At 37.6% G+C, this 16634-nt stretch overlaps 2 protein-coding genes across 2 annotated transcripts; one reads left to right on the plus strand and one right to left on the minus strand.

Annotated features, from left to right (window-relative positions):
* Positions 1–758: 758 nt before the first annotated feature.
* Positions 759–10658, plus strand: atp6v0cb (ATPase H+ transporting V0 subunit cb). Its single transcript, XM_079602049.1, has 3 exons — positions 759–1071; positions 7826–8009; positions 9688–10658. The coding sequence occupies exons 1-3, from the start codon at positions 999–1001 to the stop codon at positions 9890–9892; spliced, it is 462 nt and encodes a 153-aa protein (XP_079458175.1). The 5' UTR covers positions 759–998; the 3' UTR covers positions 9893–10658.
* Positions 10659–11936: 1278 nt separating this feature from the next.
* On the minus strand, positions 11937–15983 carry nubp2 (nucleotide binding protein 2 (MinD homolog, E. coli)). Its single transcript, XM_079600965.1, has 7 exons — positions 15946–15983; positions 15422–15540; positions 14311–14509; positions 14081–14235; positions 12990–13100; positions 12825–12894; positions 11937–12251 (listed from the first exon to the last, which is right to left on the minus strand). The coding sequence occupies exons 1-7, from the start codon at positions 15956–15958 to the stop codon at positions 12103–12105; spliced, it is 816 nt and encodes a 271-aa protein (XP_079457091.1). The 5' UTR covers positions 15959–15983; the 3' UTR covers positions 11937–12102.
* Between the last annotated feature and the right edge of the window lie 651 nt (positions 15984–16634).

Below are 16634 nucleotides of genomic sequence, written 5' to 3' on the forward strand. Positions count from 1 at the left end.
ATTTCTTGCTGACACAGAGGGTGATGGGCGTGGCCTGCTGTTGACGTCACTGCCCAGAATGACCTTCATCTCGGGAATCCTCATCCTCTGCATCACACTGCGTGGGTGACATAATAATATCACTTTATTATAAAGAAGCTTTATTATAAACAGCATAGAATATCTGAAGGCCGTTTTACAGAAATCAGAAGTCGTTATAAGCCAAAATGATATTTTTAAATAATAAAATACCTTAAAATATGTGAATAGTAGCTAAACCTACGCCCTTACAAAGAGTATCTCAGCAAATTACAGAGCAACGGAGAGGAAAAGATTAAATCAAAGTATAATGAATACAATTACATGTTACTATTACACATTCAAACGAATTGTTAGTTACCATGCATGCACCCTGACAACGCTTTCGCGTTCAAATAACGCATTACAAGTAACATAATATTGGAAATACATAAAAGGAAATACATTGAATACATTTAAGAGTGTAATATGTTAACACCGAGATTATAAACGCATGATTTCTATTCTAAGGATTTGAACATCTTCAGTATTAAAGGGAAAGCCCGCAGCGGCGCGCACTATCTTCACTACAAATGGGGGAGACCACGACACAACAAAACCTTTTATTCACCTTCTGTATTGCACCCACATGCTTTATATTTAACGATTTATGACGATTTTAGTTTTACATTTGCTGTCAGTCTCTATTAGAAAACGCAAACCGGCACATCCCAAAATTGTATTTATCCCCTCCCCCTCCAGGAGTCGAATGGTATTTTCCACCCGGTGTGTCAGGTGACATTTCAGCCATTTTGTACCGCAGATTCATCCGACAGGATACGTGACAAGCAGTTTCCATCATTTGATTGGGATTTAAAACCATTGTTCTCTATCAAACCATTTATCATCAGAGCCCGATACCCGTCAATTTGTACGGTTCTGCTTGTGTCCAGCAGTATTAGTTCGGTGTTATTGGGGATTTGAGGTGCAAATAGAGAAAAATGTCGTCAGGAAGCCCTGAATACTCGCCGTTCTTCGCAGTGATGGGCGCATCAGCAGCGATGGTCTTCAGCGGTAAATTTCGATTTAATATATTTAACACATTTATTAAACATTTATTGATTAACATGTACATGAATTATATTTGCATAATTATTTCGTCATGATTCTTTGATCTCCCTGTGGAGGTCACATTATTCTTGAAATGCGAGGAAATGTTATTCAAATTAAATCATTTAAGTTACTCTTATTAATATGGAAATAGATACACTTGTTTATTTAAAATATGTTTTAAACATTTATAAATGATCAACAAAACAAAAATGTCTGCGTGATTATAATCCATCCTGTCAGTGCTGGTTCCATTATTCCTAGTATCGAATTAAATCTAGTAGAAAAAATATATCCTCTATATAAAACACATTCTTTACATCTACTTTCACATGATTATGTCTTTATGATCATAATCCATGCATGTGCTAGCCGAAAATTTGGTGAAATATTGCATTTATTATTAGAATTACTCATTGGTACACTACTATTGCAATGCATATTGATCATAAAATGTCAGATATATTAATTTGCATGCCAGCAAATGTTGCTGTAGACTATAGAGATACAACCGGCCTTTGATTTAACCAGCTATGGTATAAAATTCATTCCCTGGTTTGGGTAGATTTAGAGATTATAATTTGTATGCAAGGGACATAAAATGGCAAGGGATTATTTAACAGGTTAATCTAGTTTTATTTCACATCTTAAACAGGTTTTTTCCCCCACAGGTATTGATCATTACTCGGGTTTGATTGGATTTCGAGGCTGAAAGCCTGAAACATTGAATTTAAGGTGCAGCCTGACAGTTGTGCATTAATATCACACTATATTAATATAATTAGGCTATTTATTGGGTAATCTTGCACAAACTGCGAGTTGTTCGGAAAAATATAATATTAAGATATTACTTTTTAGTAATTAAAACCGCTTTAATTTGGGTGCTATTGATGATGAACAGGATCACAGTATCATCATCAAAGATGAACGACGATCCAGAAACGGATCGAAAAATCTTACTCTCACTCCATTTAGCATTAGATCTGGTGGTTTTTAAATGGGTAAATATCCCAATAATTCCCCACAAATTTTCAGGTTGAATCTGCAGGAATAGTGCGACACTGAAATGTACGTGCACATTACAGTAGGGAGGGACACCAGGACATCAAAAGCATCTGTGTTTATTTCCAGCACAAGACATCATGCTGCTTATTCTCTGCTGGACTGTTAGACGGCACTTCAATCCTGTTTGCTCTCTTTATCTCTGTTATCTCTGTATGTCAGTGTCAGAAATGCAAACAAACTAACACAGCAGCTGGTGTGTGTTTGTTTAAAATGCGTACAGTGCTGGTCAGTCGTGACGTGAGGTCAGTCGATGCTCTGCCAGGCCATTTTTTCGTGTGTATTTGAGATTGAACCGCTTTCTTAATGAGAACGGCACTGAGAACAGCAGAACGTACGTCTCTCTCATCCGTGTCTTTGTGAGTAAAGGGTTTTCTTTAGTGTGCTTCCCGGTTTCAGTTTGTCACTGAACATGAGAGCGAAGCTTAGATAAGAAAGAGCTGAAGTTGATTTATTATTTATATATTCCAGGGATTCTGCTGCCTTCGACGTGAAACACAGTATAAAGCTGTCTGCCGCTCAGAGTCCTGTTTACCATTAATTGAAACATCAAATAATAAATGACTTGATTTAATTAAATAATTAATGTCATGGGTCCTGTTTGCGCCAAACACGATAACAATGACTATAAAAATAACTATACAAGCGTCCACACAAACAGATGATAATCATTATAGATATCATTCATTCTGGAAACAGGCCTTTTTTTTTGCACACTTATTGCTTGAAAAAAACATGGTTGTCTTCATAAATTGCTCCACCTTTCAAACAACTTTCCATTTTAGCTGATCAATACATTTTACATACATTTTATCACCAAGCCCTCTTATTGTCAGCTCCTCCCCTCATCCATCTGGCTCCACTGTCGAATATAACATCTCTTCTATGATCCAGTTTTTTCAGGGTGGATAAAACGAGCTCGGCGACACCAGCTGCGCGTTCTCACTCTCCGTCTCTCTGACGGTGAATTGACACACACCCGCCTCCTGTCACTCACTCGTCTCATTTGCTTTGGTTAAATAGTGCTTGTATTGGCAGTATTGCGCATCATTTTAGTCATTCCCACAGGTTTCGCTCTCACATAAAAAGCGTGTGCATCATTGATCTATATACCGTATTTTCCGGACTATAAGTCGCTCCGGAGTATCAGTCAAAAATGCGTCATGAAGAGGAAAAAAACATATACAAGTCGCACTGGACTATAAGTCGCATTTATTTAGAAATATTTCACAAAATCCAAGACCAAGAACAGACATTTAATCTGGAAAGGCAAGTTATTCAACTACACAATAGCACACAGAACAACAGGCTGAATAGAGTCCGGTGTGTTAGCGTAACACATTAACAGTATTTCAGCTCCACATTAGCATAAAGAACATATACCTGGGAGGCTGAATAGGCTAAATTAACATTAGCCAGCGAGTCCAACAAGCAAGTTACCGGTAAGCAAGTTCACCAAGCTCCCGATCTCACTCCACAACTCTGAACTCTTCATCCTCGGTGTCGCTTCTGAACAACTCCGCCAACTAGAGCGCCCTCTCGCGGCTGTAGACGGTAATGTTTTCTCTTGGTTCATGTCAGTCAGACTCAGTATGAATTAATTTTGATATATAAGTCGCACCTGACTATAAGTCGCAGGACCAGCTAAACTATGAAAAAAAGTGCGACTTATAGTCCAGAAAATACGGTAAGTGGCGCTCTCATAAAGCCGCCTCTCAAACTGCTCTCGAGTACCTAATCGACTTCTTTATTCGTGTCGCATTGCACTTAAACGGTCAAAATACATACAATATTAGGTCAAAACGCCCGACTTGTCAAGTATTCAGTCAGATTTGGAACGTAAATAGTTGAGAGAAAACGCATGTTGTGTAACAGTTTATTGCATAAGCTCTTAAAGTGACAGCAGTCTAATAGAGCACAAAACACTCGCTGAATGACTTTTGTAACTAATTGTACGCAATAATCTGTTTTTTTACACTAAAATAACACAGTATAGTCTTTTAATTTGATTACTTTAATTTCTGTAGTATTTCTAACCTGAATACTACTGTTAGACCCACCTAAAAAAACTTAAAGCCATATTTATTTAATTTGTCTCTTTATTCTATTGTGTTTGTGTGCTATCGTTTGCAAATTGTTTCATTGTTCTTATTTTATTATTGACAGTTTACTTCTCCTTTTTTTTTTTTTAGATTTAGTTCAATGATTAAAATAAAGCCTCCCTCTTCTGTGTGTCAGCTATTGCAACAAAATTACCCAATTTATAAAACTGTCTGTACGGAAGTATATATGGCAGTTATCGAATATCAATATTTCAGGAATCGTATCTTGTTGGAAATCCTAGTATCGTGACGACACTATTCTGAATTATTATACTATTCACTATTTCACGTTGACTTTACATGTGACAAGACATGATTTTTAAGGATGTTCTGCGTTCTTTATAGCTCAAATAAAACACTTATATGTGTGAAAACTAATATGTTAAAGTGCAGGACGCATTTACTTTCTTTACGGATGCATTTGCAATTGTGATTTATTAAAATGTTCAACTGAAAGATGAGTTGAAATCTTTTTTGGTGGTAATCTGCATTATGTCACAAATGCTGTTGATCGAGCTTAACCCAAACATTAATTTCCTGGCGTGACTAAACTAGATGTTGATCCAGACCGTTTGTGTTTTATGTCAGAAGCTCGTCTTGATTCCCTGACGGCACGAGAACACCTGTCATTCAGACTCTGATGATTTAATCTACACTATATTTACTGGAGGAAAAGGCGACTCGTGAGTGTTGTGACTAACAGACGTGATGCACACACATCATTTCTGATGTGCGGAGCTGAAGCTAATACGCTTTCATCTGACTTTGCATCATGTCCCAGTTCTCTCTGTGCTCATTAATAACTCTCTCAGGGTGCGTCTTACTATATAAATGTAGGCCTATATGTTTAGTAAAGCAGGGTAGTATAGCAGAACACATGGTATCAGTTAGACTGTCTTCAGGAGTATATGTCATATCTTTAGTTGAGATGAACTACATAATATACTGATATCATACAAGCTGATTAATCGACGATATTTGGCCTTTTTGACATTTTTGGTATCGGCAAATAACTTTGGCTGATTAAAAAAAAGTGTTTGTTCCCCTTGTGTTGGTTGCAATATCAACTCCCCATCTTGTTAATATGGATCGTACACATTGCACATTTTTTGTTGGTTTTAAATAAAAAAACGTTAACTATAGCATGTTTTATTAGAATATCTTGCTTTAGATGATATTGGGCATCTTTTTTTCTCTCAGAAATTTAATTAATGGACATTTTTAGATTTTCTATCAAATATTAAAACTAATAGAGCTTATATAGGCCTAGTTTGCTATACTTCTTTTAAAGTGTTGTAAGACACATATTGCTAAATCATTATCATCTTTCATTGTTATTATGATTATTTTAATTTCTACTAAAATGCAGCCGATGTGGCAAATAATGAATGAAACATGACAGAAACAAGTTGGTCTTTCTTTGCAAAAACGTTGATTGATGTAAAAATGGTAAATTCTGCCTAGCCTGTTTTTATTCTGTCTCGGTGTTGTTCTCCGAGCAGGCCGAGTTTGTCTTAACTAGTGTGTGTTTGGACAGTGGCCATCTGCACACTGAAGGATTGTTTCAGCTCTTCATCGCACTGGCCCATCTGTCACACACACACACACACACTCACACACTCACACACTCACACACACACACACACACACCTCACTCACTCTCTTACACACACACACACCTCACTCACTCATTAACTCACACACACACCACACTCACTCACTCACTCACTCACTCACTCACACACACACACACACACACACACACACACACACACACACACTCACTCTGTTATTGGCTAGTTTGGGTGATTCTGTGCTGCAGTAGTAGTTGTAATCGTGGTTAATGCGGATGGTATTTCCAGCAGGGTTACCCTTTAATCCCGGAAACTAAGATTAGACTAAGATTCCTGGATGAACGCGCTGTAACGTGCAGAGGGTTAACAGTGTGTGTGCAGGTCTGTAGAATTAACACTATCTCTACACACGACACACACGACCGCAGCCAGCCACAAAATACTGACTGAGCATTCACGGAAACAGTTTGCTAATAAACAGCCCATCTAACTTGGTTTAGTGTCCTGGTTCCACATATCTGCCGGTACTTTAATTATTATATAAGTCTCCACGGTACATGAGTATTATTGTGAGTAACTTCCTCAATAAAAATGGAAATGTACCTGTTATTGCCGTTTGCTAATGCAATCTTCACTACTATTATTGCTCATTCGGGTTTTTGAAACCACTAAAACATCCATCCATGTATTCAACTTTTTTTGTTGAACTGGTCAGATTTATGATTTATTTATTTTCATCTTTCTGGATGTGATAAAACAAGTGAAGCCGTAAGAAAAGTTCAGAATACTATATAAATGACCTAGCAAACAATTAACAATCCTCTGAAAACACAAGTACACAGTTTTTCTCAGGCAGTCTGTCTTCATAACTGTAAATGTTACTCATGTTTTTGCCTTTTTGATTTCACTACTGAACATTACGGACACATTGCAGGAGATCCGAGTCATGCTGCACTGAGAAATTGTGCAATAATATGATAATTATTCTATATCTGTACTGGTTATTGCAAGTTACCATGGTTTACATCAACTAAAGCCATAATAAAATGTACAAAAACAGCGGACGCACACATACTGTTGTCATATTGTGCTCAACAATATTGATATGTTTAAGGACATTATGAAATTAAGATAATGTCTGTACTGCACGGTAAGTTATTAGACCTTATGCGCCAGAGAAATGAGCATAGACAGTATATAAGGAAATGAGCGCGCCGCCATCTTTAGAATATTGTCTTTGAACTTCCGTTTTTACGGTCGCTCTGTGTATTTCTATGGCATAGCTAATTAGCTTTTGAAGAGGATTTACTTCATGTAAAGTTATCATGAGGATTATAATGTTATGTCTTAACAAATGTCAGTAGACCGGGAAGATTTTAAAACGAGCCGTTCATTCATAAATACGCAAAATTGCTGTGAAAATACAGACCGGAAGTCAAAAGACAACGAGTGCAGCGCTGAAAAGGGGCGGGGCTACATAAGGTCGTTGCTAACCGTCCTCAGTCACTGAACATTTGACACCAAACAACTGAATTAACATCAGCAATCATTTTGTATTTCCCCATATAATTCAAGGTATTTCCCAACTTCTATTAGTTTTTGTTGTTCTTTTCGATATCGTTACGTTACTGCGCGCTATTGAAGTCGTGTCAGTGTGTTGTGACCTGGTAAATCCAGTAGGGGGCAGCACTCGACAGTGAATGTAATCACCAAATGGGAAAAGTTACAGTGTCACTTTCTAAAAATAATTGCCCAAGTCATTTTCATTTTCAATTATTTTAGGAAGGTGACTATAATGGTTTCGCACTGAGGAATTGCCTCACACTATTTCCATAATGCACAACAGGGCAAAATAAAAGATTAGAAAGGGATACGTTTATTATACAAATGTTTCCGAGATTATTCATGCTGTAAAACTGTGAATGTTCAACTTTTGGCTGCAGTAAAGAAAGAGTAACTGACTTGTCTCTGTGTCTGTAGCATTGGGCGCGGCGTACGGCACAGCGAAGAGCGGCACGGGTATCGCTGCCATGTCTGTGATGCGTCCCGAGCTGATCATGAAGTCCATCATTCCCGTGGTCATGGCGGGAATCATTGCTATATACGGTCTGGTGGTGGCCGTCCTCATCGCCAACAGCATCTCTGACAAGATTACTCTCTACAAGTGAGTTCAACACGAGCACTACTAGAGAACTGGCTGATCAGGGCTGGTATAGTGAACAAAAACTTAATTAAATAATAAAAAATAAGCATATTTCAGCTTGTCGTCAACATAACATTTCTCATTTTCATGTAGTTCAGCTTTAAAACTTAAAATTGAAATAAAAAATGAGTGTATATACACCTCGTATTTAATTAAAGGATAATTCCGGTATTTAACACCTTGAGTCTATATTGTAGTTTGTTTTGGATGAACAAGAGTGGTGGACAACATTTTTTTGACAATGGTTCCTCTCTCGAGTTTTTGACTATAAAAGAATAGTGGACCCATTTAACATTGGAGTCAATGGGCATGTCCGAAAATGTCATTAAAAACAGCCAATAATGTTCGTTTACAAAACTGTTAAACTCACCGAGTGGTTAGTGGTGTTCGTTGATGATTATAAACAATATATCGTCGCAATATATGATTCCAATCCGTTTATTTTGCTGTAGTGGAACTATTTTTTCAGACACTTCACAACCGTGTAACTTCCGCTCAATATTTGAATCTGAAGCGTTAGCACACTCCCGACCACTTCCGGTAGCGCATTTATATTAACGAGCACTCAGTCCTTCAACAGAATTCAATGGGATTTTACAAAATGACGAATAAAACACGACAGAAACTGTATTTCGCAACACTTTTTGTTTCTGGAACATCAACTAACATCACTAATCACTCGGTGAGTTGCACAGTTTTGAAAACTAATGTTAAATGTTGTTTTAATGACATTTTCGGACATGACCATTGACTCCAATGTTAAATGGGTCCATGGCCAATTCTTATATAGTCAAAAACTCGAGAGAGGAACCATTGTCAAAAAAATGTTGTCCACCACTCTTGTTCATCCAAAACAAACTACAATATAGACTCAAGGTGTGAAATACCGGAATTATCCTTTAAACACTGTCGTCGAAGTTGGTATTGTGGCTTTATATAGCTATGGTCAGACACTTGTACGTGTCATTATAATATTAACATTTTATGAAAATCAAGCTCAAATTGAGTTACGAGGTTTTTGACCAGCAAATGACAGATATATTTTGTCTGTCTCTGGATCAGTTTGAGGAGCTATCATCATGACTAAACCAGTGGCTTTAGTCACAACCTCTTTTAAATGCTTTTTTTTTTTTATTGGTTAAATATTTGTAAAACCCACATACAGACGTAAAGTAAAGGATGACCAATAGCATTAATTTTATAAAACAATGACAAAATATAGAGAGATTCAATGTTTCGGCCCAACAGAGCAATGATATATATTGATATGATTTATTTTTTACGGCACAATATCAAAAACTTAAAACCAATTCAAAATATTAATAAAAATTTCAATGATACTAAAAAAAAACACAGATTCAGATTTATTATATTAAAAAATATTATATTATATTATGGTTGTTGCGATGCTAAAATGTTTTCAATAGTAGTACCCTGTATTGCCGACGCTGTAGAAAGATTAGTTCTGTTGTATTGAAATGTTTTTTTATTTTTATATATATATATGCATTTTTGCTAAATAGAGTTTTTTTATATATATATAAATGTATTTATTTTATGATTTTTTTATTTTTTATTAATCCTTTTTTTTTTTTTTTTTTTTTTTAACTGACGTCTGATTGTTGTTTCTGTGTGGCAGGAGTTTCCTGCATCTGGGCGCGGGCCTCAGCGTGGGTCTGAGCGGGCTGGCGGCCGGTTTCGCCATCGGCATCGTGGGAGACGCGGGCGTCCGTGGAACCGCCCAGCAGCCGCGCCTCTTCGTCGGCATGATCCTCATTCTGATCTTCGCTGAAGTCCTGGGTCTCTACGGCCTCATCGTAGCCCTGATTCTCTCAACCAAATAAACTGGCAGTCCGCATGCAGCGCTGCCGGGCCGCACGACGGGGGACGCGGAACAAAAAATCAAGTGGGAAGGGGGAAAATAAATGGTACCTTAAACTGAAATTAAATTAGATGAAGTGAGGGGTAGGAAAGTAATCCTACACATTATAACAGGCTTTGCGTTTGGTTTTATCTCTGAAAGTGTACAGTCGTCCAGTTTGATAGTTTTGATTTCTTGTAAATGCGGTATATAGTGATTTTGTCCTGTGTTTGTGAAGAAAAAATATAATAATAATAATAATGTAATAGATCTCATTCTCTGTTTGTTTCCCACACCCCTCCTGCCTATCGATCTGTTATCCAATCACACGTTCTCTTTCGCTCGCTTCACGCCTCTGGTTCCTGTCTCTTCCTGTCACGTGATTTGGGAGTTTTATGAAGAAGTGTTTGTGAAGTGGAAAAAAAACGCACTGATGAATCTGTATGTGGAATGGAATATTTTTTGTTAACGTCCATTTTTGTTTTCCACTGATTTTATTCATTGAGATATTGTTCATGAAAATGTACTTGAAGCTCCTCAAATCCTTTGAATTGATATTTATATAAACATAAATCTCTATATATAATATATACAGATATAAGACTAGACCTGCACTGGCCGGTGTTCCGCTTCTGAGTGCAGTGTTGGGGAGTATTTCAGCTTGGTGTGTGTATTTATGGTTGTTTCCTGTGTATATCTGATGTTTGGTTGTATTAAAGGTGTGCGTGTGCCCCTCGTGGGTCTCACAAGTGTCATTTCCATATGCCTATGTTTCCAGTGCTTTTTCATCATCAGACGGACCGTGTGAACGTGTTCAGCTGTGTATCTGACCTTGCAGTCCTCAGCCTTGACCTTGATAATAATTCACGGATAGATTTACAGCGATTTTCACTCCATTTTTAGTGTAAATTACTTGCATTTTCGCAATCAAACACTGAATCTCATTTACTAATAATTATGTGGATTATTTCTATTAGCATACACGCGCACACATACAAATCTGGTTATTGCTAATGCAGTGGTTTTCAACGTTTTTGACTCAAAGGCCCCCAAATTTCCTCATGGATTTCTGCTGTAATTATGACAACAACAACAAAAAAATCACAGAATCTGGGACTGTTGTTATATTAAATAAATTAAACACGATTCATTTAGTCATTCTATGATTCAAGCTTCTGATGCAAGCGTGCTTTCCAAATAAAACCAGTAAATTAATTAAGTGCACTTTAAGCCTAATTGTACTATCTTAAATCATCCTGAGCTCATCTACGAAGTTTGTTGAGAACCGCTGTTCTAATGTCAATTCATTTTGAACATTCCAAATGAACAACCACGTGTCCGAGATTAGTCATTTGCATAGATCACGCCCATACCATGCCAAATAAGGGCTTTCCGGCCAACGGGTTTTTTTTTTTTTTTTTTTTTACACGACGCGCAACTAATATCCGCACAAATATAAGTGTGATATCTTCAAAACAAGTTAAATATATCGTTCAACACATTTATAAGGACACCCAGAGTACTTTTGTGTGCTTGTACCGTACGAATCAAGTTATTGATGAATCGTTTGTTCGTAAAAACGTTTTGTACGCCGATTTCACGTACATATTCATGTGTAATTATGGTTAATGAATGAAGTGCTGATGAATTGCACTGGACTGCCATTTCAAGCTAAATGTAACACTGTTCAATTATTTGTGTTTGGGATATTAGGAGGGTTAACTAAAATTAAAACTATCTTTGACCTACGAAATATAAGAGATTAAAATGAGAGAAAGAATTAAATTCTTAAAAGTCTTTAAAAAATATTATGACTAAATACTATCATTTACTTGTGAAAAGAACAGGCCAAAGGGGATCCTCGTGATGAAGATGGAGAACATAAAAATGGGTAAAGGTTACGGCATTTTTCTTGTGTTAAGAACATGTAATAACACCTCATTTGCTTTCCATTGTTTATAGTAATTTCTCTTTTTGTTTTTGTTTTTACATATAGCTATTTACAAGAAACACAGACCACCAATTGTTAAATATTTAGTATTTTTTTTATTGAAAGTTGCACCAGTATGAAACGCACCGCATTGCCAACCAATAACATATAATATCTCCAGATTTAAGGGGAAAAAACACATTTACAGATAAATTCTCTCATAACAAATGACATCGCATGAAACATGAATGTGACGCGTCCTCTCAGTCCGTGTTGGTGTGCTCCAGGCTGCTGAGGAGGGTGTTGGCTATATCACTGATGGCTGTGTATGTGCCGCTCTCTGGAAACACCTGCAGGATGTCCCGTCCCTCATCTAGACGCGCTGTCAGGAGAGGATCCAGCGGGACTGAGCCTACAGACACAGACTTATGTCATGTACAGTCCTGCTGTATGCAGTCAGGGGCCGAAAGTCTGAGGCCAACAGTCAAAATAATTTTTCTTATCTGATCTTTTTTTTTTTTTTTACAAATAAGAATTTTTAATTATTATTATATGAATAAATAAATACATTTTACATGTTTATAATAAATCATAGAGTTAATAATGATTTGAGCATCTTGAACTCCACTGGAAGAAAAATCAACATAATGAGAAACATTTACGTTTGATACTATACTATATTTACATTTAAACTGAAAAGTACATTTGACTTCAAAATAGTACATAATCCTTATTTTCTTAGTTTGTCTTAATTTTTGTATGGTAATACTTAAACATTTAGCTTTTTTCAGGCAGAAAGAAATCCCAGATCTTCAATATGGCCTCAGACTTTTGAACCCTTCCATTTTTACTGACAAATCCACAGGTCTCATGTCTATCCTGTACTCAAACGCATTTAAACACACAATGAGACGATGTGCACCATCGAGTGGTGAATACTGGAACAACACAAGTCAGAAGTGTTGGTCAATCATCAGCACATTACCTAGAAACACAGATCCGGTGAGCTTGGCCAATTCCTCGCCTCCACCTTTAGAAAAAATGTTACTGCACTCCTGAAAAACACACATCCGCCAGTGTAAAGTTTAAATCAAGATTATTAGGTTAGTTTAAGGCACTTCCCAGTACAGCTGTGTGTTTTTACACTCACAGAACAGTGTGGACACACATAGCCGCTCATGTTCTCCACGATGCCCAGGATTTTCACAGCGGTCTTCTTACAGAAGGTGATCTCGCGCCTCACGTCTCCTGTAGACACTGCCTGACATTTTAAAGGGTGTTTATGCATGTTATTCAGCAGTGTGTGTGTGTGTGTGTGTGTGTGTGTGTGTGCGTGTGAGAAAGTGAGTGTGTGTGTGTGTGTGTGTGTGAGAAAGTGAGTGTGTGTGTGTGTGTGTGTGTGTGTGTGTGTGTGTGTGTGTGTGTGTGTGTGTGTGTGTGTGTGTGAGAAAGTGAGAAAGTGAGTGTGTGTGTGTGTGTGTGTGTGTGTGTGTGTGTGTGTGTGTGTGTGTGAGAAAGTGAGTGTGTGTGTGTGTGTGTGTGTGTGTGTGTGAGAGAGAGAAAGAGTGAGTGTGTGTGTGTGTGTGTGAGAGAGAGAGAGTGGGTGAGTGAGTGAGTGTGTGTGTGAGAGAGAGAGTTAGTGTGTTAGTGTGATTGTGAGTGAGTGAGTGAGTGAGTGAGTGTGTGTGTGTGAGAGAGAGTGAGTGAGTGAGTGTGTGTGAGAGAGAGAAAGTTAGTGTGTTAGTGTGATTGTGAGTGAGTGAGTGTGAGAAAGTGAGTGTGTGTGTGTGTGTGTGTGTGAGAGAGAAAGAGTGAGTGTGTGTGTGTGTGTGTGAGAGAGTGAGTGAGTGAGTGTGTGTGAGAGAGAGAGAGAGTTAGTGTGTTAGTGTGATTGTGAGTGAGTGAGTGAGAGTGAGTGTGTGTGTGTGTGTGAGAGAGAGAGAGAGAGAGAGTGAGTGAGTAAGTGTGTGAGTGAGTGAGAGAGAGAGAGTGAGTGTGATTGTGAGTGAGTGTGTGTGAGAGTGAGTGAGTGTGTGTGAGAGTGAGTGAGTGAGTGAGTGAGAGAGTTAGTGTGATTGTGAGTGAGATTGTGAGTGAGTGAGAGAGAGTGTGAGTGTGTGTGTGTGTGTGTGAGTGAGAGAGTGAGTGTGTTAGTGTGAGAGAGTGAGTGAGTGTGTGTGAGTGAGTGTGATTGTGAGTGAGAGAGAGAGAGAGAGTGAGTGAGTGTGTGTGTGTGTTTACCTGTGGTGTAGTGACCAGCACGGCTCCGTCCACTTTATGTTTGCGCAGGTTCTCGACCACGGCCAGGTGTTCGTCTGACGTCCCCGGTGGCGTGTCCACTAGCAGAACGTCCAGTTCGCCCCATGCCACATCACTGACAAACTGCCCAATCAGAGCTGGAGAAGTGATGAGGGATAAGAGACGGGAACACATCAGGTACCAAAGTTCAAAAACTCAACTCAAGGTCAGACCTGTTTTTTTGGGCCCCCTCCACACGACGGCCTCATCCGAGTCCTCCAGCAGGAAGCCGATGGACATGAGCGCGAGCTTCTGCTGAGGGTCTGCGTACACGGGAACCCAGCCCGCGTCACACTGATGCACCTCCGGCTTGCCCACGCGCAGCATCCGCGGGATACTGGGCCCGCACAGGTCCACATCCAGGATCCCCACCTACTCACGCCAGGACAACACAGCAGAATGTCATGGAACAGAGCAAAACTAAATATTAAAAATTACAGCTGTATACAATAGATAAGAGCAAAATAGAATATATTAAAATAGAGTGGTATATAATAGAAAAGAGTAAACCGGAATATATTAAAATAGAGCAGAATAGAATATAATATAATAGAGCAAAACAGAATATATAAAAATAGAGCAGAATAGAATAAAATAGAATAGAGCAAAACAGAATATATTAAAATAGAGTGGAATATAATAGAAAAGAGTAAACCAGAATATATTAAACTAGAGCCGAATATAATATAATATAATAGAATGGAGCAAAACGGAATATATTAAAATAGAGCAAAATAGAATATATTAAAATAGAGCAAAACAGAATATATTAAAATAGAGTGCAATATAATAGAAAAGAGTAAACCGGAATATATTAAACTAGAGCCGAATATAATATAATAGAATATAATAGAATAGAATAGAGCAAAACGGAATATATTAAAATAGAGTGCAATATAATAGAAAAGAGTAAAACGGAATATATTAAACTAGAGCCGAATAGAATAGAATAGAATGGAGCAAAACAGAATATATTAAAATAGAGCAAAATAGAATATATTAAAATAGAGCAAAACAGAATATATTAAAATAGAGTGGTATATAATAGAAAAGAGTAAACCAGAATATATTAAAATAGAGGCGAATAGAATAGAATGGAGCAAAACAGAATATTTTAAAACAGAGCAAAACAGAATATATTAAAATAGAGTGGTATATAATAGAATAAAGCAGGATTCATGAGAGCAGAACATAATAAAATAGAAAAATCGAGCAAAATAATATAGAATAGAGCAGAACAGAATCTATTTGAATAGAGAAGAATATAATACACTGATATGTCACCTTCTTGCCAGCGTGTGTGAGCGCTAGGGCGAGTTCAGTGGTGATGGTGCTCTTCCCCACTCCACCTTTACCAGACAGAACCAGAACCACGTGCTTCACCGCAGACAGATTCCCTTTCCCTGAAACACCAGTGCAAACATTCTGCTCTCTTTCAAGTTTATTTGAACCACTTTGCAGTACTGCGTGTGTGATGCTGTAATTGTAAGTAATACTATGGCATTTATATATTTATATCATGTACCATGGTGCCCCGAAGAATATCATCATGTTAAATGTCCAACAAACTCATTGTATTTTCAATCTAGTTGTCAAAAAACATGGCATTGTTGTGGTTCATAAACAAAATATAGTTTTACCATGATATACAAAAACATGGTGTTATCATTTTGATGTTTATTTCAAAATGCCTGTATTATTGCGTTTATCTTTTTTTATTCTGTTGCATTTCATAAAAAAGGTAAATTGACAGTTGTGAAGTGATTCGGTTGTAGTAAAGTACTAATGGTCGATGTGATCGCACTTACCGCTGCGGTCCATGTTGGTTTATTTTTATTTCCGCATTGTACACGTCATAATGACGCTCTGCGTTTTTGATCCCGCCCAATAGGACAACCTCGTCCAATCAGATACTAGAGTGCAAACCATCCCACGTTACTATTGGTCATTTAGCCGACGTGGTCACGCCCTTCTTATAGTCCTTCAAAACCGTAATATTTAAAACCTTCAGTCAGGTTGAAATATTCACACATAATTATTATTAATAAATAGTAATTATTTGAATTAATATTGTTTTCATATACAACAAAATACTGTTTTATACCATGACACCAGCCTGTTGATTAATGTATATTATACTATGATATCAGCCTGCTTATTAATATGTTTGTTTTAATGTTGTGCAGCCTGTTGACGTTCACCACGTCATTGATGTTTACATGTTGATCTGTAGGTCAGATAATTTATCGTTTGAGGTAAAGTTGAGGGAAAGCCAGCGCGCGCTGATCCTTAAAGCGGCCTTTAATGAGGATGATAGACAGAACGACCCGTTCCGTCTGTCAAATTACGACACCTACTATGGCGAACGCTTTGTACAATGAATATTAACTACGTAAAAAGACGTTTACCCAATATGACTATCTGATTGGCTGAGAATGAGACGACGTATGTGCGCGCCCAGCTCGTTCTATGAATATTAATTAGAATGTTACCAAGC

The sequence above is a fragment of the Phoxinus phoxinus genome (genome assembly GCF_949152265.1).
Source record: "Phoxinus phoxinus genome assembly, chromosome: 24".
Classification (NCBI taxonomy): domain Eukaryota; kingdom Metazoa; phylum Chordata; class Actinopteri; order Cypriniformes; family Leuciscidae; genus Phoxinus; species Phoxinus phoxinus.